At 41.1% G+C, this 23,727-nt stretch overlaps 1 protein-coding gene across 4 annotated transcripts in view; it reads left to right on the top strand.

Annotated features, from left to right (window-relative positions):
- MCM10 (minichromosome maintenance 10 replication initiation factor) overlaps nucleotides 1–22,669 on the top strand; it is a 36,383-nt gene extending 13,714 nt beyond the window's left edge. For all 4 annotated transcript variants that reach the window (XM_037143535.2, XM_037143536.2, XM_037143537.2 and 1 more), the window contains 12 exons: nucleotides 1,120–1,236; nucleotides 2,434–2,633; nucleotides 6,120–6,220; nucleotides 6,884–6,994; nucleotides 7,081–7,198; nucleotides 8,754–8,982; nucleotides 10,068–10,212; nucleotides 10,827–10,945; nucleotides 12,849–12,962; nucleotides 15,113–15,258; nucleotides 17,783–17,825; nucleotides 17,916–22,669. In XM_037143535.2, coding sequence (XP_036999430.2) covers nucleotides 1,120–1,236; nucleotides 2,434–2,633; nucleotides 6,120–6,220; nucleotides 6,884–6,994; nucleotides 7,081–7,198; nucleotides 8,754–8,982; nucleotides 10,068–10,212; nucleotides 10,827–10,945; nucleotides 12,849–12,962; nucleotides 15,113–15,258; nucleotides 17,783–17,825; nucleotides 17,916–17,999 — 1,527 coding nt within the window. In that variant the 3' untranslated portion in view covers nucleotides 18,000–22,669. The remainder of the gene's footprint in view (nucleotides 1–1,119; nucleotides 1,237–2,433; nucleotides 2,634–6,119; nucleotides 6,221–6,883; nucleotides 6,995–7,080; nucleotides 7,199–8,753; nucleotides 8,983–10,067; nucleotides 10,213–10,826; nucleotides 10,946–12,848; nucleotides 12,963–15,112; nucleotides 15,259–17,782; nucleotides 17,826–17,915) is intronic.
- Nucleotides 22,670–23,727: the final 1,058 nt, after the last annotated feature.

Below are 23,727 nucleotides of genomic sequence, written 5' to 3'. Positions count from 1 at the left end.
TCCAGGTAAATCATGCTTTTATATTATTATACTGCCATTAATCTGGTTTTTTGCTTGTTCATCCCATGTTTTGTATCATCATCTTTCATTGTATCTTTTCAAATTAGTTCCAAGGTTCCTGGAGTTTTTGAACTCTAATGTTCATGTATCCTTAGCTCTCCATAAATTTGCATGGTGCATCCAGAAGGCAAAGTTTTATAGTTTTATAGTTGAGGGGACCTTTCTGCATTGATTAGTACAGCCATAGCTGCAGCTTAGAATCGAAGTGAGTTTTTCTTAAGCATCAGCAGTTTTTGTACTACTCACTGATTCTCTAGTAAATTGTAAATCTAAATACAGTGTGAATAGGACATACCATTTCTTCATCTGACCCAGCAAGAAGCTACACTTTATGGTAGACAGGTTATTATTCAGATTATTATTAATATCAGAAGAAGTGAGAGACACAGTTTTTTCTGTCCTTGTTTTTACCAGAAAATGGCAACAAATCTTCATGTGTTGGTTCCAATGTGTTTGGCTGCAAGTAACAAAAAAAACTTCACTATAGTTTCCTTTTAACAGTAAACAGTGGGGTTTGTTTTTCTCACATTAAAAAAATATTCCAGACATAGGCAATGTAGTGATAACAGCACCAGTGTCTGTGAGTCTCTCAGCCTTTTCTTCTTGGTCACGAGATGGCTTTGAAGCTCTCTCCATCACCCCTCCATTCAGGAAGGAAGTGAGCCAGCCTCCTCTATCTGCTTTTATCAGTAAAGCAAAAGCTTCCCAGCTTTAGTCTCATTGGTCAGAATATTAGTCACCATGACCATTGCTAAGTATAAGAGTGCTGGGAAAACTGGGAACAGGATCCATCCATTTACCTAGTGCTCAGCATTTGCCAATCTAAGTAAAATCAAGATCCTTAGAGCAAAGACACAGAGGAGAGGATAGGTATTGGGTAGAGAATTAAATGTCTTCTACACCTCCCATTCCTGATACTGTTTTATAGGGCACTGGCTTCAAATTCCTTTAGACTGATAAAGCCTTCTTAACTCACACCAACCCTGCTTTTATCCACTGTAGCTGATAAAAGATCATATCTTGTTCTGCTTTTAACTCCCATTCACTTCTTTTCTACAGGTGTGCTTATCTATTGATCATCCTCAAAAGGTCTTAATTATGGGTGAAGCTCTTGACCTGGGAACCTGTAAAGCAAAAAAGAAGAATGGAGAGCCGTGTACCCAGACTGTTAATTTGGTTGGTTTCAGCCTTATTAGGGTGGTTTCTGCTAAAGAAAGGAATTAATAGGAATAAATTGCAGGTACTTCAGTGGTAACAACCACTTTGGAACTGAGTTTCCTACATAATTGGAAGCTTCAGAGTGATAAAATTAAATCCGTAGTCAATAATTGCCAGTTTGAAAAGCTGAGAGTAGGGGAAGGAGTTAACCTCTTAGGAAAGTGATCTTTAATTGCCAGCTGACTAGGAGCTATAAGAAATAATTTTAGTTCACCCCCATTTATAAACTCACCAACCATTCTTTTATCCATTCTTTGTAGTACCAGAGATCAAACACTATGATGAAATACACAGAAAACCTTATTTTTGTCTCTACTTTAACTTTATTATATTTAACTTAGAGCTTAAAAAATAACTTCATTTAGATATAATTCACAATTCACTTTTTAAAAGTATACAATTTAATAATTTTTAATATAGTCACAGAGTCATACAACCTTCACCACTGTAATTCAGAACATTTTCAATATCCACTCTTCTCCCCCAAAAAGCCAGTACCCATTAGCAGTCACTTCCCATTCCCTCTACTCTAGCCCCTGGTAAACTCTAATCTTCTATCTCTGGATTTACCTGTTCCGGTCCTTTCCTGTAGAGCAGTGATGTTCAACCTTTGTCATCTCATGGCACAGATAAACTACTGAAATTTTGCATCATACTCAAAAGGTGCATTTTTACCAACCTGACAGAAAGTCACATAGAAATCTGATTCATTCACGCCAAAAGGCTATTGTTGCCTGTTATAATTTTTTTACTTGACACTCTAAGAGAAAAGAGGTCAGTAGTCAGGTATTGCACGTTTTAAAAATTCTTGCAGCATACCAGTTGAAAATGTCTGACTTATTTCACTTAGTGTAATGTTTTTGAGGTTTCTGCTAGAACCTGGTTTTTATTTTGAGTGTAGAAAGAGTGCAAAGGGAGTGAACTACATCGCTTTTTCTTCCACCCAACTAGTGCTTTAATGGGAATTTAAGGAAAGATCTTCTTTCCCCTTAGTCACTGCATGGGTGTACCTTGCAAATGGCCTTGGAGGTCAGTAGGGAGAACTCTGCACACAGAATGGTGTCCCACGAAGTTGGGAGAAAGGGACCGTGTGTATTTATTTTGTTTCTCGGCCTGTTACCCTGATCCTGACGCAGCCTCTCTTCTTTTTTGCAGAAGGACTGCGAGTACTGTCAGTATCACGTCCAGGCCCAGTATAAGAAGCTCAGTGCCAAGCGAGCTGACTTGCAGTCCACCTTCTCCGGAGGACGAATTCCAAAGAAGTTTGCCCGCAAAGGCATTGGCCTGAGAGAACGGCTGTGTCAGGATGGTTTTTACTATGGAGGGGTTTCTTCAGCATCATATGCAGCCTCGGTGTAAGACATTCTTGGGCTGCTTCTGGGAGCAGGATCTTGCTTGTCTTATAAGGATAAACCTAGTAACCGTACATTTCCGTAAATGGTCTTAAGAAGACTTGTATAGGTTTTATCTTTAATAACTCACTGCCTGGAACAAGGTAGATGAGGGCCTCTTTCATTCCCAGCTAGAGAGGAAAACTTACTGGGTGGGGAGAAATTAAGTCATGTCATGATGGTCTTTAACAGCAAGCTGGTGCTTCCTGTTTGGGTTCTAATGTGAATATTGGAACTTTGTCGGGACTAATTGGTTGGCCATTAAAAGAGTTTTGATCATTGTGTTAGCATCTTCTGAATCATTTCCCTCACTGTGGTTAGAGTGAGGTTGCAGGCCTCTTGGAATCCGTGTTTAATGCAGTGAATGAGTATGCAGTGCAGCTTCAGAAAGGGTTGCGGGGCACAGGCCTCTTGTGATCTCAGTCTTTCCACAGAGTCCCTGACGTAGGTGATTGATGACTTTGTCCCTTATTGTGAAAAGCACATCTGAGGGCATGACAGATAGGGACCTGGCACAAGGGAGCTACAGTTGGTCCAAGGACAAAGCATTGATTTTGTCCCATGTCCAACAGAAACTGGGCAAGGGACTCTCACTGGTTGCCTGTCTGCTAATATTGAGCACATGTTTAAATTTAAAATCATACCTATGTTTTCCCAAACTATAAAAAGCAATACACATATTATTTAAAACTATATATGTATGTATATGTTCTTTGTTATATGTGTTTCTAGGTGGCTTTTATTTTTCCACATGTATAAATTTTTAGTATTTTAAAATGAAATCACACTGTGCCTATACTTTAGTCCTGAGGTGGGTCTCTCGTAGGCAGCATATGTGTGGGTCATGCTTTCTTATCCATTGAGCTATTCTGTGTCTTTTGATTGGAGCATTTAATCCATTTACGTTTAAGGTTATTATTGATAGGTACTTATTCATTGCCATTTTTATACCTGTGTTCCTCTCTGTCTCCCTCTTATTCTTCCTTCCCTTAAAGCAGTCCTTTTAGTATTTCTTGTAGAGCTGGTTTGGTGGAGGTATATTCTTTTAGGCTTCTTTTGCCTTGGAAGCTCTTTATTTGGCCATCTATCTTGATTGAGAGCCTTGCTGGATAAAGTAGCCTTGGTTGTAGGCCTCTGGTTCTCATTACTTGGAATATTTCTTGCCATTCTCTTCTTGCTTGGAGTGTTTCCATTGAGAAGTCAGTAGCTAACCTTATTGGGACTCCCTTGTATGTTACTTCTTTTTTCTCCCTTGCTGCCTTTAAGATTCTCTCTTTGTCTTGGAATTTTGCCATTTTGTTGATGATGTGTCTTGAAGTGGGCCTCCTTGGGTTCCTCTTAATTAGGACTCTCTGTGATTCCTGGATTTGTGTGACTTTTTCTCTTATCAAATTAGGGAAATTTTCTCTCATTACTCGTTCAAATAGGTTTTCTATCCCTTGTTCTTCTTCTTCTCCTTCTGGTATTCCTATTATTTGGATATTATTACGTTTCATATTGTCTTGCATTTCTCTTAATTCCTCTTCATTTTTTCTGAGCCTCTTTTCATTTTCTTGCTCTTTCTGTGAGATGCTTTCTACCTTGTCCTCCAACTCACTAATCCTATCCTCCGCTTCATCTGTCCTACTTTTGAAATTTTCTACTGTGTTCTTCAATTTGGAAATTGTATTCTTCATTTCCTCTTGTCCCTTGCTGATAGTTTCCATTTCCTTTTTCATGTTGATGTAGTTTGCAGAGAGATCATTGTAGTTCCCCTGTAGTTTCTGGTAGTTCACTGTGAGCTCTTCGAACTTCGTAATAACCAGTGCTTTGAATTCACTATCTGATAGTTGATTAGCCTCTATTTCATCTAACATTCTTTCTGAAGTTTCTGCTTTTTCTTTCATTTGGGGATTGTTTCTTTCTTTCTTTCTTTCTTTCTTTCTTTCTTTCTTTCTTTCTTTCTTTCTTTCTTTCTTTCTTCTTTCTTTTCTTTCTTTCTTTCTTTCTTTCTTTCTTTCTTTCTTTCTTTCTTTCTTTCTTTCTTTCTTTCTTTCTTTCTTTCTTTCATCTTTAGAGGAGAAGGGAAGGAGAGAGGGAGAGAAACATCAATGTATGGTTGCCTTTTGTGTGTCCCCTGCTGGGAACTGGCCTGCAGGGAACTGGTCTGCAACCCAGGCATGTGCCCTGACTGGGAATCGAACCTCAATTGTCTGGTTCTCAGGCCCGCACTCAATCCACTGAGCTACACCAGCCAGGGCGGGGATTGTTTCTTTGTCTTCCCATTGTTTGAGACTCTTCTTGTTAGTCTCTGCTTCTAAAATTGATCTGTTCTGAAACCCTGGGTTTATGGTGTGAATTTTCTGTGGAATGATCCTTGTGAAGTTCAGTGGTGCAGACTCCTTGAAGTTTCTTGATGTTCTCCATCTCCACCTACTCTCACACTGGTCCTCGCGCTGGTCCTCATGCTGGTCTCTGCGTTGGTCACCTGTCACTGCTGAATGTCCCAGCTATAGTAGCCGCCTCCTCAAGCGCCCAGGCCCGTTACTACGGCAGCAGCACAGGGGCCAAGAATGTCCTGGCTCCCGTACCTGACTCCTCTGCCGCCGCCCAGGACCGTCACAGGGGTTTGGAGTGTCCCAGCTTCCGTACCTGACTCCCCGGTGTCCAGTCCCGTCACTATGGCAGCGGCACAGGGGCTGAGAATGTCCAGCTCCCTTAGCTGGCTCCGCAGCGCCCAGGCCTGTCTCTATAGCGGCATCACAGGGGCCTCCGGTGTCCCCGCTCCTGCAACTGACTCTTCTGTTGCCCAGGCCCGTAGCTATGGCAGCGGCACAGGGGCCGAGAATGTCCCCGCTCCAGTTCCTGACTCCTCTGTCGCCCAGGACCGTCACAGGGGCTTGGAGTGTCCGGCTCCCGTACCTGACTCCCTGGCTCCCAGGCCTGTTGCTCTGGTGGCTGCACAGGGGCCGCCTGTGTCCCAGCTCCAGTAGCTGACTCTGCCACTGTCTGGTGTTTCAGGGTTGGTCACAATCTCTGGTCTTTTAATTTCATAAATGCTGGGTAACTGATGGTTTATCGTGCTGTTCCTCTATAGATCTGCCAGGATTTTTACCCAAGAGTATGGGAGCTAGAATCCGCTCCATCCTACTCTGTCGCCATCTTCCCAGCATCCCCTTAGTTATTTTAAGATAAATTCCTACACTACTTGATTCAAGTGTTGGCGTATTTTTTTCTTTTGCCAAGTTATTCTTCCAGCAGGCGTTGGGCAGATGTGCAGGTTGTGCTGTCTTGTACCTGTGACTTCCTGCTTTCCACAGTTGTGCTGTAGGGCCATGGTAGTAAGAAAGTCTAGTTAAGTGCTGTTTTGAGAAACTTTGATAATTTGTAATGAATGAGTGCTTCATTTTTACTTCATCAGAGCAGTCAAGTTCATTGATTTTCCTTTCTTGGGCTGACTTGTCATTACAGTGCAGCAGCTGGCGCTCCTAAAAAGAAGATTCAAACCACTCTGACTAATCTGGTTGTGAAGGGCACAGATTTGATCATTCAGGAGACTCAACAAAAACTCGGTAACTTTGTTTCTCAAGACTGTATTTCTTTCTCCAGCATAAATGTGTAGTCTTAGGATTGAAAATGGTCATAGTTTGTACTCTAAATGAATTATAAATATCCACTCATCATTATCTTAGTAATGTGGCTGATGCTGAAAGAATCAAGCTTAGTTGGCAGCATGTTAAGAAAAAACAGCATATTAATCTTGGCTGTAACTTAGTTTAGTATGCTTTTTAAAATTTCTTGACGTATCTGGATGTAACTCTTATTGTATTAGAAGTAGTAGAATCACATTGCAGGTGAAACCCATCCCTTGTCTTTCGTTAAAACAGGTCTAAGTCAGAGAATGCTGCCTTCACCCTGTACTAGGGGCTTTATTCATGACAGTGATCAGGGCCTAGAATGGACCTTTATCCATAGCGTATATTCCAAATGCAGTGTATGAAGCGACCCCATAGATAGGAGTATTCTAATCATTACTTCAGATAAGTTATTTGTCATAGCCTTATACTCCTAGTAGTCTCATGGAAGAGGTTAAGGATCCTTTTTTTTTTTTTTGGTGTTTCATGTACTTCATTTACAAATGACTAAGTTATGAAGACAGTTGAATAGTGTTAAGTCACATGACATCAAACAGTCTAAATTTCTAATCCTGTAAAACTGATGTTTGTATATTCCAGGAATAGCCCAAAAGAGCTTGTCTTGCTCTGAGGAATTCAGGGAATTGATGGACTTGCCTACGTTTGGAGCCAGAAACTTGAAACAACATTTAGCCAAAGTCAAGTCATCAGGTAGAGTCAGCTTGCACCTGTTTAGCGTTCATACCTGAGTTGCTGCTGCCTCTCAGAAACCCCTCAGTCTGTGGCTTGTGTTTTAGGGATCACGGGGTGCCCGAAACCTGCTTTCCAGTCTATCTCAGCATCAGCTCTGCTGAAGCAACAGAAACAGCATATGTTGGAGATGAGGAAAAAGAAATCAGAAGAAATCACTAAACGGTAAGAGTAATATTTAACATCCCTGCTTGGTTAACTCATCTCAGGAATCCCCAGAATGTCTTCATAGATTTCAAAACTGCAGCTTTAGATTTTAGGTGGCTGGCTAACTTTATAACTTTGAAGGTGTGAAAATAATTTAACATAACCTAAACAGATGGCATTTAAAGTCATATATTTCTGACTTACGGTGTGTGAATCCTGAGACTGAGTGGTGCAGGTTACAGTAATTAATGTTGCCTTGGAAGAGCAAGGCAGTCTGAAAAGGATTTGGGGAAAGAGGAAAGCACGTGTTGACCTGCTTGGTGCCTATTTCTTCATTTGCCAAAATTAGGTTTTTAATCAGGAGCTGAGCCAGTGAGTAGATTTTGTAGTTCGGGTAAATGATAAAAATGAGGCACTGAAAATGGAGAGTCATTTTAGAGGCAAAATCAAGTGGAAATGGATATGGAAGGTAAACAAATCAAAGGTTCTTTTTTTATATTAATATACTACTTTCAAAATTACAGTTGGCATAAAATATTGTAATAGTTTTAGGTGTGCCACCTAGTGGTTAGACATTATGTAACTTACTAAGTGATTATGCCAAAGATTCTTGAGCTCGTTATCTGAATAGTATTGTAATAAGAGCTACTATCAAGCACTGTGTTATACACTTATTAATACATTTTCTCATTTGGTCCTTACACCTATCTGTGAGGTGCTGATGGGATATCTATAGAGGTATTCATGGGCCAACACATGACTTAAGAATATATATACATATAAGTATAAAAATATATAGGAAGCTGTGGATCTTGTGTGAAATAAGAGAGCATCTGTCAGTTTAAAGGGATTATAATTTATAGTTTTTCAGAATCTTGCTGAACAAGTTAAACATATCTGTGGGCAGGATGTGATAGGCAGTTTACAAACTTGGCCTGGAGCTGGCAGGAGTGGGTGTGTGGTAGTGAAAAGAATGCTGGCCTGGGATTAACTGGTACTAGTCCCGTTCCTGTCGCTGTGAACATTTGGGTCTTGGGACTCAATTTCTTCATCACTAAGGCAAGACATTTGGACTAGATGATTTCTGATGTTTGTTGTTTTTAAATTAGCCTTGAAAACCATAAGTAAAATAGCCAGTGTGTGAATTATATAACCTTTCTGTTAAAGGCTTCCAAATTTATCACATGAGTTCTCTGTTCCCAAGAGAGTAAACTAGAATACAGAGAGATTCCAGGAATTCTTACAGGTCCTAGACTAACCAGAGAGCTGGGAATGTAGTCATCGCTCACCTTCGGAGCTGTGTTTCATAGACAGCACCCACTGAAAAGCCAATTGCTAAAAATAATAATCAGTTCTAAATTGGCAAAACAATTAGAGCATTTTCAATGAAAAAAATCAATCAGCGGAAGAGTTAGTGGAACTGGCATTCTTCTTATAGCATGCTAATCTGAATTATTAGTCTAGGAGGAGAAACTCTTTTACTAACAATTTCGTATCAGTTGGTGGGCTCCCTGCACTCCCCCAGTCTGTTATTTGGTACTTGCATAGTTTGTGACTACATATTTCTCTAAAGATTTTTGCAAAGCTCAAGTGAGATCACCAGCCCAACTGTGCCATTGTCTTCTGGACAACCCTCTTCTCAGTCTCCATCCACAGGGGCTGAGTTCCCCAGGCTACAAGGAACCCCAGCCATACAGGCACCCAAGCTGGGACGAGGCATCTCAGCAGAAGATGACGTTCTTTTTTTTGATGCGTCACCACCTCCAAAACCCAAACTGAGTGCTTTAGCAGAAGCCAAAAAGGTAACTGGTATTTGTTTTCTTCACCTTTTGAATTTCCTTTATGTAAGACATAGCTGGAGTTTCATACTTTATATACCTATGATCAGGAACTACGGGACAGGTACCTAATAGTTATTCATGGACTGTAGTGATTAGAGTAGAATTTTAATGTCATCATAATGCCATTAATTTAGTCCAAGGAAAGTAGCCATTACCTCAACACTTTTTTTTATCAGTCTGAAGGAGATAGCTTAGAAGAAAATATTGTTTCACAATTGGAGACACTGGCATTAGGGAAAAAATTCTTGGAATTGTTGAGGCAAGACTGTAAAATAGTGGTTTAAGGACTCATTTAAAAGAAAGCTTACACAGCAGCCCAGTCTGTAGGCATAGAAGCTGAGTTGCTCTGATTGAAGTGGGACTGGGCTGCTCAGAGCCCCCACTCCTCAGCACGTTCTACTGCTCCCTGCGTCGCCTGGTCTTGAGCTGTCTTCACTTTGTTCCAGTAGCAACTATAACTGCCTGGAAAGCAAAGGCGAGCTACAAGCCAGAGCCATATCTACAGTAGTAATGATAGTAATGATAATTGCACATACTTGTCACTATTACTCTGTACCTGTGATAGATGTATACATGCTGTTTTCTGTGCATGCTTTGCCTACATTGTCTCGTTTCATTCACAACAACCCTAAAATATAAGGAAGTGCTGTCGTCCCATTTTATAAATGTAGCAACTGAGGCTGAATGATTAAGTAACTAAGGTTATAAACCAGTAAGTGGCAGAGCTGGAATTTTACCCTAAATCTGTGTGATTCTAAAACAACCTTTGAAATGTTTATGTTGTTCCTTTATGAATCTAGGGGCCTATAGACTAGGTGATGTTAAACTTAACAATATTTAAGTAAGCTGAGATTTTATTTACTAAACTATAGACCTGTTTTACTGTGCTTTTAAATTTTAATAATTGTTATAGTGCTGAGTACAATGAAGATAGATTTTGCCAGTTTATATTTGAGAGCAGCCAGAATTCAGTGGTTAATAACTGGAAAGGGGGCAGAGCTATGTCATTTTTAGGTTTTTATCTCCCTCTCTTCTCTTTTTTCTAGTTAGCTGCTATAACCAAATTAAAGGCAAAAGGCCAACTTCTTTCAAAGACAGACCCAAACAGCATTAAAAAGAAACAAAACGACCCCCAGGATGTCCTTGAAGTGAAGAAACGTGTGGAAAAGAATACCACTTTGTCTCCTCAAGGTACTGCAGATTTCAAAGTTCACAGTAGAAGAGAGAAACTGTTTATAAAGGAAACATGTAAGCCACAGCCAGTGTCCCTGACATCAGGTCACAATTTTACTTCACTGCACCTTGATGTGGAATCCCCAAATAAAATTTTCACAACAGGAACTGTTTGTTTTTTATAATCACATGAAATTGAAATTATGCACAATTTGAAAACTTGAGAAAAAAGGCTTATTCATTGGATCTTTGTACCTATATATTAGTATAAGGTGTACTTCAAAAGAAGTAGAATTCCTTTGTTTAGAATTGCCCTGTTTTTATTTTTAAAACTCAAAGTTGGCAATATTTTAATATCAGTTTGTAAATAGGATATTTATTATCTTTTATCATAATCAGCTCCTGTTTTAATGTGAAAAAGAGATTCTAATGCAGTGGTCAAATGTGCTGCCTTTCATATTCTAGTTTCTATTTCTCAGCTCACTTCTTAGTAGCCTTCCTCGGCTGGTGCCTAGTGGGGTGAGGTCAGTCAGAAGGGCCTGGTGGGCAGAGACAGAGAGAATGGGGGAAACCGAGTCGATGAGACAATAGTAGTTGGGCTGTACCAGCTGGTGCTTTTTCTTTTGCTCTAGCTGAGGATGAATTGGAGCCTGCCAGGAAAAAAAGGAGAGAACAGCTTGCCTACCTGGAATCTGAGGAATTTCAGAAAATTCTAAAAGCAAAATCAAAGCACACGGGGATCCTAAAAGAGGTAAGAACTTGAAAGATCAAAGATGGTAGCACTGCCCTTCAGACTGGCAGTGCTTTGTTGTAGGACTAGAATTTGTTTCTTTTACCCCAACTAGAATGTAGCTATATGTCAGCTGGTTTGAGTTTACTTTGTAGCACAGGAATAGTCCCAATAGATTGCAGTCTTGCCCTTGCACTGAAGAATATCAGTTAACACTATTTAAATAGACTTCAGGGTTATAAAATGATTGCATGTAATTATGGGTGTGAACCTAACGATAAATGGCTTGCCACTCTCTACTGTGTTCTGCCTTGCAATGTGAAAAGGGGTTTTTCCATTTAAATATTTTTATATTGGCATTTCAAATGTTGTAAATCAGTAGTTATCAATCCAACACTCCCAAATGCCCCCTTTTAATAACAGATGTTTTGTATTGTTCCCTTATTATCCATGAATAGAGTTCATGATGATATAATCATCTAACTAGTTGAATTTTATTGAAAATGGTAATGTAATATCCTAACTGTAATATAAAGAAGAAAAAGGGAAATGTTTATATTAAAAATATGTATTTTATAATGTAAGTACATGGGCACAACTACCGTACAAGAAATAATGAAGTAGTCAGAGTGTTGGATTTATATGTGTTGTAAATATTTGAGACAGATAGAAAGGAAGATTCATAGAGGTTTGTTTTCTTGGTAACGTAAATACCATGGACCTATTTATTTCAAAATGTGTGTGTTTTTTTAAAGCAGTGAATAATCTTGGGAAACTGTGAAGACACCAAAATACAGGAGTTGCCTAGTTGCACTCTTAGAATATTTAGTGTATGTTAGAACCATGCCCAAATATTGTAGGGTTGTATATAAAGTGGTTAGGTTCAAGGGTTATAATCGGGTTTTTCATCCACATGTCCCAAAGAACATTCAGAAAAACCCTTTGTTGTGTGGGGACTGTTCTGTGCATTGCAGATAGCGTAGCATCCTTGGCTGCTAGCAGTAGCAAGGCTAGCAAATCACTGAGATAACAAACTCCCACACATTCTTTTTAGGAGGGAGAAGAAAGGCGGGAGACAGAGGGAGAGAAATACATTGTGAGAGAAAACATCAATCCATTGTCTCTTGCACCCTGACTGGGAACTGAACTGGCAGCCCAGGCATGTGCCCTGAATGGGAATCGACCTGTGACCTTTCACTTTGCAGACCGATGGCCAACCCACTGTGCCACACAGGTCAGGGCAGTGCTCCCACAGGGTTTCAAAATGCCCTCTCAGGGACAGTATTGCCCCTTTTAGTGCCAATACTCTGAATGATCTGCTCTTCTTTTGATTAGCAAATGACTAATGAGAACATTATATATCATATCTTTTTACTGAACTTGAAATCAGGAGATATGCTCAAAAGACTATACAGCTGAGCTGCTTCTCCTTTGTGGCCACCAAAGTGGCCCTTGTGTCTTGTGTAGCTGTGCTAATGCCAGGCCTGTAAGCACATTCTGCTGTAAATATCTTACTGCCCTCGTCTCCTCCGTGTTCCACACAGACAGGATTGCTCCTGTCTGAAGAAGAGTATGGAACAGATTGGGCTGCCGTTGCTGGAGGGGCATTGAAGTCCTTCCACAGCTGGAGTCTGTAGTGGGATAGAAGGACAGGTTCCCTTTGGGTGCGCACTTGACATGGTAACCGTGTTAGTAATAGTAGCATTTTAAGTCTGTATTTAGTGTTTTAAAAATTACGTGCTTTTATGCCTTTTTTTTTCATGTTGACGTGTGTCTACTTACTATCATCTTTTGGTTTGCATTTACCAAGCTATTACCAAGTGTCCTCGTTGGCAGGAAGCTTGTCTCTTCAGTTCCGGTATTGAACTGTGGTCTGAGAGTGTGTGGGGTTGGTCCGAGCCTCCCCTATGCCTTGTCATTCCAGGCTGAGGCTGAGCTGCAGGAACTCTATTTTGAGCCACTGGTGAAGAAGGAACAAATGGAAGAAAAGATGAGAAACATCAAAGAAGTGAAATGCCGAGTGGTGACATGCAAGACGGTGAGTTCAGGGAGACAGCTCTGACCCTGGGCCCTATTTTTGTGCTGTTGTGACTCAGCAAAATGTGGAGAATCTATAGGGTGGCAGGCCATATCTTATGAATGACCAGAGTCATGCTTGGGTCATTTATTTACACTGGAAACAAAACTGCCTGCCATAGCCCAGGATTTGGCTCCGTGCTGACCTGTCCAATGGAGTCTGATGTGGAGCATTTGTAGTGAGGTTTTCCTCTCATTTGACCTTAGCTCTCAGTTCTGCAGACGAACCTCCAACGTTTCTTTCCCTTTGTCCACTGAACCCAAGTTATTCTTATGTCTTTGTGATGTTTCTAGCACACCCTCAGTTCACAGCTCCTGGGACCTTGCTAAATTGAATCCTAGGGCAGAGTGTGAATTGTATTATTGCCTGTGTTTGCAGAATTTTTATCCTAAGTCTGTTAGAAAATAGTGTTTCCTGGTCCTCAACATTAATTTTTTTTTTTAAAGATTTTATTTATTTATCTTTAGAGGGGAAGGGAAGGAGGGAGGGAAAGAAACATCAATGTATGGTTGCCTTTCATGCATCCCCTGCTGGGAACTGGCCTGCAGGGAACCGGCCCGCAGCCCCGGTATGTGCCCTGACTGGGAATCGAACCGCAATTGTCTGGTTTGCAGGCCCGCGCTCAATCCACTGAGCTACACCAGCCAGGGCTTCAACATTAATTTTTAAATGGCCCCCATAAAGCTTTTGCTGAGCAGTATTCCTTCCATTCCCCCTCATTTTATAGCTGCCTGGCTGGCCACCCTTGTATTTGCATGTAAGAGGGGTAAGAGACTTAGCTTACCAAGTACAATTTTCTCTATTGTTTCTAAAACCTTAGATTCTCCTTTACATTTAGGGAGCGGCCCTGAACCAGCCACAACTAAAGGGGCTTCCTTAGGAAAGTTCAGACCTTGGTGAATAAGTAAAGGTTTTACCTCAGATGGCAACTTTTACTCTGACAAAGTGGCAAGCCTAAGGACATAGCTGGTGTATTTTCCTGCTGCTGCTCTAATAAATGATCGGTGATGGGAAACTTAAAACAACACAACTGCATTACCCTACGGTTCTGTAGGTCAGAGTCTTGTGTGGTTATAACAGGGCTAACATCATGTGCCCTCAAGGGCCATGTTCCTTCTGGAGACTCTGGGAGGGGAACAATTTCCTTGCCATTCCTGGCTTCTAGATCCCACCCCACATACCTTGGCCTGGGACCCCTTCCTCCCTCTTCAGAGCCAGCAGGTCGAGCCTTCTCATAACATCATTCTGACCTCCTCCCCTTTGTCCCACAACCACTTTTAAGAACATTTTGTGATTCCATTGGGCCTACCCACAAAATACAGGATAATCTCCCTATCTTAAAGTCAACTAATTAGCCACCTGAATCCCCTTTTGCCCCTAACATACTCATAGGTTCTGGGGGGAATAGGGTGTGTACATCTTCGGGGGAGGAAGGCGTTCTGCCAGCCACAGCCAGCATATCACTCGGCCCTGCACTTTTTGAGGTTGCCAGAATTGGAAGTTATTTATGTAAACTCAATGTAATTAGCAGAAATTAACATTGAACTCTCTCGGCACCTTTTTCAAGCTTCACTCACCATTTCTTACTCTCTTCAGTCCTTTTGAGAATCAAAATTAAGTGAATTACTTAATACCTTTGTCTTTGTTTTCCTACTGAAGAAAAATAGGAGTAGTAATACGCTTATCCTTTTCAGAGGCTTTGTAAGGGAAAGTAGAAGTAAGAGAAAGTGAACGAGGTGCTGAACAACTTCCTAAGTGGATCCCACGCGGCAGTGTCCTGTAACCAGGGGACTGCATGAATGTAGGACAGCCCCGCCAGGCTGTTTAGAGGCTTCCACTGTTCTTCCTCCGCCCTTTCTATTGCCTTGATGTCACAGAAGATTACTGCCTACTTCATGCCTGACCAGAAATTGAGGCAAATGTGAGAAAGAGTCGTATCGGCATGAAGGGTCCACGAAATCCCAGGGCTCGATGTAGCTAGAAGATAAGGTGGTCACTCCACTAGCGAGCACCTGGGTCATGACGAGAGGACAGATTGCTGTCTCAGTAGCTGACTAGGTCCTCCTCCAGAGCTCCTCACCGCATGTGTGTCCTTCTGTTGGTTTGTGCAGTGTGCCTACACCCACTTCAAGCCTTTGGAGACCTGCATCAGTGAGCAGCATGACTACCACTGGCACGACGGCGTGAAAAGGTTTTTCAAGTGTCCCTGTGGAAGCAGATGTATCTCCCTTGACAGGCTACCCAGAAAGCATTGCAGGTATGAGAACTGTCTGGGATTCCATGTCCCATCTAGACCTCTTGAACCCTCTTTCAGTTCCCGCATGACGCTGTCCCAGTGAAACATGGACAGTCCTCTGTGAGAGTCAAGCCTTATTTCTGTGCCTTCTTCCAGCTCCTGGAGAGAAGGGACCCTGCCCTCTTCACTGCTTTGTCCCTGATACTTGATATAGTACCTGGCGCATAGTACGTCCTCAAGAATGTTTTGTGGAGTTAATAAATGAAGTATGGATAAGGTGGATTGGGGAATATATGTATTTGTGAGGGCTAGGAGTTAGTGTTTTTTTCCTCCACTCTTAAGTTTCTTTTTACTTTTGAGGGAGTAGCTTCAGATATAGAGGCAGAGCTGCTGTGTTGAGTGTTATCCATGTAGAACACAATGCAGACGACACCCGGTGAAGTTCAGGGTGGCCGGCCACATGCCGCTTATACACCACCACAGGTCCATCCTGTGCTCTCCTCATTTATGGACAGACCACACAGAGCATGGTGGTCCCATGAGATTATAATGGAGTCGAAAAATTCCTGTTACCTAGTGATGGCACAGCCCTTGGGGGTGGCATCTGTTGCAGTGCTGCAGCCATCATGTTGTCAAGCAGGGCGCTCTTCCCGTCTTCATCCCCTTGTCGGGAGCCGATTTGTGACTTTTTCACAATCTAGGTAATAGTTTCAAGTGGCTATGTGTATATTGGCATTTGATTTTTCTCCAAAATACTGTGAAAACAGCTTCTGTAAAACATCTGAGTATCAGAGAAAATCTGTTCATTAAGGATAAGCAGTGAAGTACAGCTCACAAATGGAAGAACACGGTGCCTCATTGGCCTCCAGGTGGCACTCTTGTATTTGTAAGAACAGCTGCTTTCTCTGGTTTGTCAATTCTTGATCTAGAGCATGAGTAACCATATTTTTTCTGTAAAAGACCAGATAGTCAATATACAAGGTTTTTCAAGCCCACAGTCTGTTTCACAGCTACTCAGCTTTGTTGTTGTAGCTTGAAAGCTCTTGTAGGTAATACACAACAAATAGATGTGGCTGTCTTCAAATAAAACTTTATTTACAAAAACTAGTACAGGCTGCACACAGGTTTGGCCCACAGGTTGCTTTTTTTGCCAACCCCCAACACCTAGCACACTGATTTTTTTTTTAATACCACCACCATTGATCTATTAGTAGGCTGCAAAAGTTCTCTCAGTAGATATTGAACGGGACTGTAGATGGAGGTGATGGAGAGGCGCAAGGCTAAGGCCACGGGCATGCTGACTCTCAGGGCAGCGGGAGTCTCCCTTTATTTTGTATTGGTCTTAGCCTATCAATAACCAATGTTGTGGCTGGATCAGCCCTAGTTGTTCTTAACTGTGACTGCAAGACACCCTTCAGCAGCAGCCATCAGGGAACTCTGCAAAGATACAGGTTTATTACTTAGGAGACCTGGGGATCACACAGTACAGCGAAGTCCCTGTAGAGAGCCTGAGAGCCAGAGCGTGCTGGCTTGGGCTGCTTCTGCTTTTACTGGGGTTGAGGGTGGGGCCTAGGGTTTCCAAGGCTCATTCTTTACTGGGGAATTTAAAACTTAAGAGGGGGAATTTGAATCACATGAAGAGAAAACAAGTAGTCCAAATGGTCAGTTGTTGAAATTAACAGAGATCTCTAAAAGAAAGGACTCTTAATGAGAGGGGCAGGGTTGGGGGATGTGGGTCTACTCCTGTGGCTGACAGTGTATTTGAAGAGGATGACTCAGCAACCAAAGCTTAAGTCTGGCACTTGCATTACAAAAAGAAAAAGACAACCATCAGGGGGTACACTATAAACTGGATAGGGAAGAAGAATGAGGCAGATAGGGCGGTCCCTATGCCCCAGGCCCTGTCAGATCCAAGGGTTAGACATATTTCAGTGTCTTCCCTGCGTTTCTTTTCTGTTTCTCTTTCTCGCCCAGAGGAAACATAGTAGAAGATAAGCTTTCCTCGTAGTAGCCACATCCCTTCTTAGGTCGAGGACTCACCCACCAAGTTAAAGAAGGAGAACAAACATCTCTAGGCCCTTTGAAAAGTGAATAGTAAGACAGTAAATGTATTTGGGTTATGAAAAAGGAGGAAAGATTATTCAGACCAGAAAAAAGATTAATCCTTTTTTATTGCAACCTTTTAGTTCCAGAAAAAGGAAGGGTGCAAGACTAAGGCTACATGGTGTCAGAGGGCTTGCTTTCTAAACCTGAGTGTCGTCCCAGTGTCTTGCATTAAGAATCAGGTTGCATCCGTTACCTACCAAGTGCACAGCTCTGTCACACTGTCATTAGAAATTCCATCCCCGATGTATCTGGCTTACTGCAGAGTTGAAGACCATTCCTCAGGTCACTGGAGTGTGTATTTTCAGTAGCATTCAAGCATAGCCTGCAATCTGAGTGTCACCTTGATCACCTTCTGCTTGAATGGGGGACACTCTTCTAGTGTCTCTATGGGCTGGGCCCGCATCTCACTGCTGAGTGAATCTCATCCTCTGTGTTTCAGGAACTGTGGCCTCTTCAGGTGGGAACGGGACGGAATGCTGAAGGTATGGCCTTTGCAAGGTGACTCATTTTATTCAGTGACCCAGGCAAATAATGTTGACCCATTTCTTATTAAACTATTTTCATTTTTCTAGGAAAAGATGGGTCCAAAGATAGGAGGAGAAACCCTGTTACCAAGAGGAGAAGAACATGCCAAATTCCTGAATAGCCTTAAATAGCCCCAACTTACCAAGATACGCATAACCTGCATTGCTTCTTGTGATTCTGGAAAGCAGGGATTGGTTCTATGTGGCCCGTATTCCTGATTGGCACAGTGAAAACAAATACTTGTAAAGCCCACAAGCTTTGCATATGGACTTCCCTCCACTGTGTTGATTTGACACTGAATTTAACATGGACCTTTAAGTGGAAAGTCAACATGCTATTGTTTTTACTATCGTTTTATTCACACAGATTTTTTTGCCCCCAAACTGGAAGGTAAATTGAGAGCTGTGTTTCTGTATCTCTTGGATCATAGGGCGTGCATTGCCGCTTCTTTATCACGGTGAGGCGCTAGTCTAGTGTTTACGTAGACTCAGAGGCAAAAGAATTAATTTAGCTCACCCCAGATTAATTGTTTAACTTGTAGGATTCAGTTTCCTTATCTGTAAAATGAGGAAGGGTGGAACAATGATCCTGAAATGTGTCTTTTAACACTCAAATTCTACAAATACGTAACTTTTTTATCTAGATCGTTATGGTCATTGCTCTGTTAGAGGTGTGAGTTGGCAGGCAGGCACTCCATCCACTGAGCCACACCAGCCGGGCTGCCCTTCACATAATTTCAATATGTTGGTATTATGAGCCAGGTTTTTTTTTTTCTGTTCCATTTTCTGTTTTGTTTGGGGGGGTTGGGGTTGTTTTGTTTTGTTTTTTAAAACAATTGATAAGGTCACCAAACCGCTGTCATTTTAATTCATATCAGAATGGCTCTCAGTGCCCATATAATATTGTGGAGCTTTGACTGGAAATACCTAAAAACCTCATCATTTTAAAATATGATTTAAAGAAACTGAAATCTCTAACCAAAATGAATGCAACATTTGAGAAACTATGGAGCATGGCTGAAAAAACAGAAACGTTCCATAAAGAATGGAGTTTGGGATTTGCACATATGCTTTATTATAAACATCAAGAATTACAGTTCAAGCCCCAGTCACATTACCATCAAAAAGTCCCCTTTGGAACATTCCTCTTCCTGTACAACCTGCCTTTCCAAATCCCATTTGGCCCAAGTGAATGCTGGTGTCACCTAAAGGCTGGGTAAATTGGTAGGATTATTATACTGGGATTGAAACTCTGGCTAGAGATAGATTAGGTTTCCCCAAGATGGCGTCATGGTAAGAACAGCACAATTCTGGGAGGTGGTCGTGGGAGATATTTAGGTGTATAAGAGCCAGAAATAAAATTCGAGTGCCTTAGATCTTGTCAAATTCTCTGTGTGGTAGAAGGTGCTGGTAAGTGTTTAATACTTAATAAGAACCAAAAATACTTGAAACTATGATATAGCCCTGGCTAGTATAGCTCAGTGGATTGAGCACAGGCCTGTGAACCAAAAGATCACGGTTCCATTCCCCGTCAGGGCACATGCCTGGGTTGTAGGCCAGTTCCCAGCAGGGGATGCACCAGAAGCAACCATACATTGATATTCCTCTCCTTCTCTCCTTCCCTTCCCTTCTAAAGATAAATAAATAAATAATTTTAAAAAAAGAAACTATGATATTAATGGTTCACATAGAGTACATTATTTGTCCCATGAACTTAGAATAGGTATGTATTTGAAGTAGGTCCCGACTGAGCAGCTGCCTAGAAATTGAACTCCAGGTTGCTCTGAGTAGTGAGAACATGTTTTTGTTTGAACCAAGAGCTTCCGAGTCCATATTCACTTGTATATTATATGTAAGTAGTGTAATATTCTTGTAAAGATGGATGGTGAGCTGAACCTAGATGCCTTTTTAAAAAATGACTTTAGCCCTGGCTGGTGTGGCTCAGTGTGTTGAGTGCCAGCCTTCCAATGGAAGGGTTGCCAGTTTGATTCCCAGTCAAGGCACATTCCTGGGTTGCGGGCCAGGTCCCCAGTTGGGGGCATGTGAGAGGCAACTGGATCGATGTATCTCTCACATCAGTGTTTTTCTCCCTCTCTCCCTCCCTTCCCCTCTAAAAATAGATAGAATCTTTTTTAAAAGTAAAAAATAAAATTTGATTTTGAATTTTAAAGTAGTTTAAAAATATAATTTAATGACTACTCAGTTACTCTAGATATTGGACTGTTTTCATTTGAGGTGCTGGGTGTCTGCACGCCTGCTTAAAATATTCATGGATGAGAAGGGGTGGGTAGGCTAGAAGGGTGACTTGTTTGCATTGAAAGTAGGATTCATCGATGAGATCTTTTAATCCCACTGCCTATCAGTGTGTATTGAATGTTATCATATAAAACCAAAATGTGTGTTTAATTTTTCTTGCCTTGTTGGCAGTGTAGGACTTACTGTGTAGTCACAGACCTTCCGAACAGGTGAAGTACACAGAGCAAAAACTGGCTGTGTCCTGCCTGAGAATATTCTGTTCTGATCTTCACAAATAGGTCCTCCCTCCCTCCCCCATTTCCTCCCTCCCTCCCTTTTTTCCTTTTTCTCTGCAGAAAATAAGTGACTTTCTCTTGAGTCTTCTTGATATGAATGAAATATATTTTCTCTTCTGAACCACAAAAGGAAAGCTAGTGATTTAGTTAACAATGATCCAGAATACTAAATAAGTAACTTCAGAATTATTGATGTGCGATCTGTCCCAAAGGGAACTTAAAACAACTTGTAAAAATTTTCAAGTTTTAGCCCTGGTTGGTGTGGCACAGTGGATTGAGCACTGGCCTGTAAACCAAAGGGTCACTCTTCCAATTCCCAGTCAGGGCACATGCCTGGGTTGCAGGCTAAGTCCCCAGTAGTGGGTGAGAGAAAGGCAACCACATATTAATGTTCCCCTCTCTCCCTCTCCCGCCCCATCTAAAAATAAATAAATAAAATCTCTAAGACAAAATTTCAAGTTTTCAACTGTTAAAATTATTTCAAGTTGACTGATGTGCACTGCAAAGTTTTTGCATAAATTAAGCTTTTGTGTAGAAATAGATGATGATGGAAGTACAGCTTGATGTTTAAAACAGATTAAATGTGCCCGATAACATTAATTTTTTTAAATGAGAAGAGTAAATCTGTCTAATTATATCACAGCAGCCCACCAGAGAGCTTCTATGAGTAATAGAGACAACTCTGAGTGCATGAGCAGAGACTTGGAAACAATGCGGCTCTCACGAAGGACGGGTAGCTCAGAAAATGAAATTCTCGGTTTGCCAATAATGAGGAAAGGGAGTAATGTACCTTAAGGCAACAATACAGAGATACAAAAGATGGAAGAAATCATTTGGCTCAAGTTGTGACAGAAGTTTATGTAAAAGCTGTGGAGTTTGTGAATACAAGGGGCCAGAGTACAGCCACATTGCCAAGCTCTGCAGATCAAGTGGACGAGAGTCCCCCAGTGGCCTGCGTCGGCCAGGCCATCTCTGCAATACTGACTTACATTTTGGAGAAAAGCAGGACATTGGTAATCAAGATGGTGAAAACTCAAAGCCATTTCACCCAAGAAAGGACAGAAGGAATTAGAAGTATATATATATATACTTTATTTTTGTTACTCGTGGTAGTACATTTTTTTTAAGATTTTATTTATTTTTAGAGAGGGGAGGAGAGGGAGAGAAACATCAATGTGTGGTTGCCGCTCATTCACCCACTACTGGAGACCTGGCTAGTAACCCAGGCATGTGCCCTGACTGGGAATTGAACTGGCAACCCTTTGGTTCACCAGGCTGGCACTCAATCCACTGAGTCATAGCAACCAGGGCTGTAGTCATTATTTTTTGTAAAATCACCACTAAATCAGCACTCAATCAGTGCTCCCTAGGGAGATACAGGATTAGGTATTTTTGTCAACGGATCAGTACAAAACTTTGGTCATGTGTTTTTCTGTTTCAATGCGCCTTGTTTGTATTGTTGATTCATTAACATGGAACTCGCGGCCACAGCACTAAGTCATGACTGAATGAAGCTTGTCTTAATAGATGTGCTTTCTCCCTGTGGCACACCACTGCCTTCTTGTGCTCAGGAGCACTCCACAGCACTTTAGCACCATGCTTGAGGGTCTTTTAAACAGCAAAATTGCCAAAAAAAACCCCACAAAAATGTGAGAAATATGGCACGAAAATGGTATTTGTTTAAGGTGTCAGCTTCAGAGCTGAGCAAGAGTGATGCCTTGACCTCATCCAGCACGTGTGTTAGGCACATGTCCATCGACCACAAAAGCACCACAAGTACCAATTTTGGAATTATGAATAAGTATTAGCAATTAGGGAGATCGACAATAATTAGGAGCAACTGTATAGTGGTTCCCAAAACGGCCAGACTGGGAGTGTCCCCATTTAGCAGATTGGGAAATTGGTTAAGTGATTTGAAAATTATGGGTTGAAACTAAGATCGGAACCAAGTCTATAGTAATGTTGCTCTAGCAAAGACTTCTCTAATGAAACTTTTTAAAAATCAACTTTATTAAGGTCTAAATTTCACACAGTAAAAAGCATACATCTTAAGTGTACAGTTCAATAAATGTTGACAAATGTGTATATCCATGGAACCACCACCATAAGCAAGATAGAGGACATTCCTATCATCCCAAAATGTTTCCCTGAGCCACTGCCCAGTCAGCCCACACTCCACAGCCTGGTCCTCACTGGCCTGTTTCCTGTCACTGATTTAGGCCTGCCATTCTAGTTTCATAGACATGGAATCATACAAAATATACCTGTATACCTGGCTTTAAAAACTACTGAACGATTTTCCAAAGTGGTTGTCCCATTTTACACACCGACTGGTAATATATGAGAGTTCCATTTCTCTACTTCATCACTAGTGTTTGATGTTGTCAGTCATTTTCATTTAACCATTCTGATAGGTGTGAGATGGTATGACATTGTAGTTTAATTTGCTTTTCCCTCATGACTATAGACATTGGGCATCTTTTTATGTGCTATTGGCCATTCATATGTCCTCTTTGGTAAATACCTGTTTACTTACTGGGGTGAGTAAGAATTCTTTCTGTGTCTGGGATACAAGTGTTTTCACAATCATGTGAACGGTGAATATTTGCTCCCAGTTCCTGGCTTGCCTTTTGTTTTGTTTTGTTTTGTTTTGTTTTGTTTTGTTTTGTTTTGTTTTTTAAAAAGTGTCTTTCAAAGAACAGTTTTCATTTTGTTGAAGTCCATTTTATCACTTTCTTCTCTTTTGGCTCATTCATTTTGTATTCAAAGAAATCTTTATCTGCCTGAAGGTCACAAAGATTTTCTTATAGAATTTTAGTATAGTTGTAGCTTTCTCTTCGTGGTCTGTAATCCATTTCTAGTTAATTTTTTTATTGTTTTTTATTTACTTCTTTCTTTTTTTTAAATATTTTTTCATTTTATTGATTATGCCATTACATTTGTTCTATTCCCCCCCCTTCATTCCCCTCCACCCTGAACACCCCTCCCCCACCACTCTCCCCCTTTAGTTCATGACCATGTGTCTCAAGTTCTTTAGATTCTATATTTCCCCTACTATTCTTGCCCTCCCCCCTATCTATTTTCTATCTACAGTTTTTTTTATCTTCTTTTTTGTTATCTCCTTTAACATTTCATATAATAAGGGCTTGGTGATGATGAACTCCTTGAATTTGATCTTATTTGAGAAGCACTTTATCTGTCCTTCCATTCTAAATGAAACCTTTTCTGGATAGAGCAATCTTGGATGTAGATCTTTGGTTTTCATGACTTGGAATACTTCTTTCCAGCCCCTTCTTGCCTGTAAGGTCTCTTTTGAGAAATCAGCTGAC

Source organism: Artibeus jamaicensis, unplaced genomic scaffold, assembly GCF_021234435.1.
Source record: "Artibeus jamaicensis isolate MK-2021 breed Jamaican fruit bat unplaced genomic scaffold, CSHL_Jam_final contig_426, whole genome shotgun sequence".
Taxonomy (NCBI): Eukaryota; Metazoa; Chordata; class Mammalia; order Chiroptera; family Phyllostomidae; genus Artibeus; species Artibeus jamaicensis.
The sequence above is the reverse complement of the archived record's forward strand: the minus strand, read 5'-3'. Positions and strand labels throughout refer to the sequence as shown.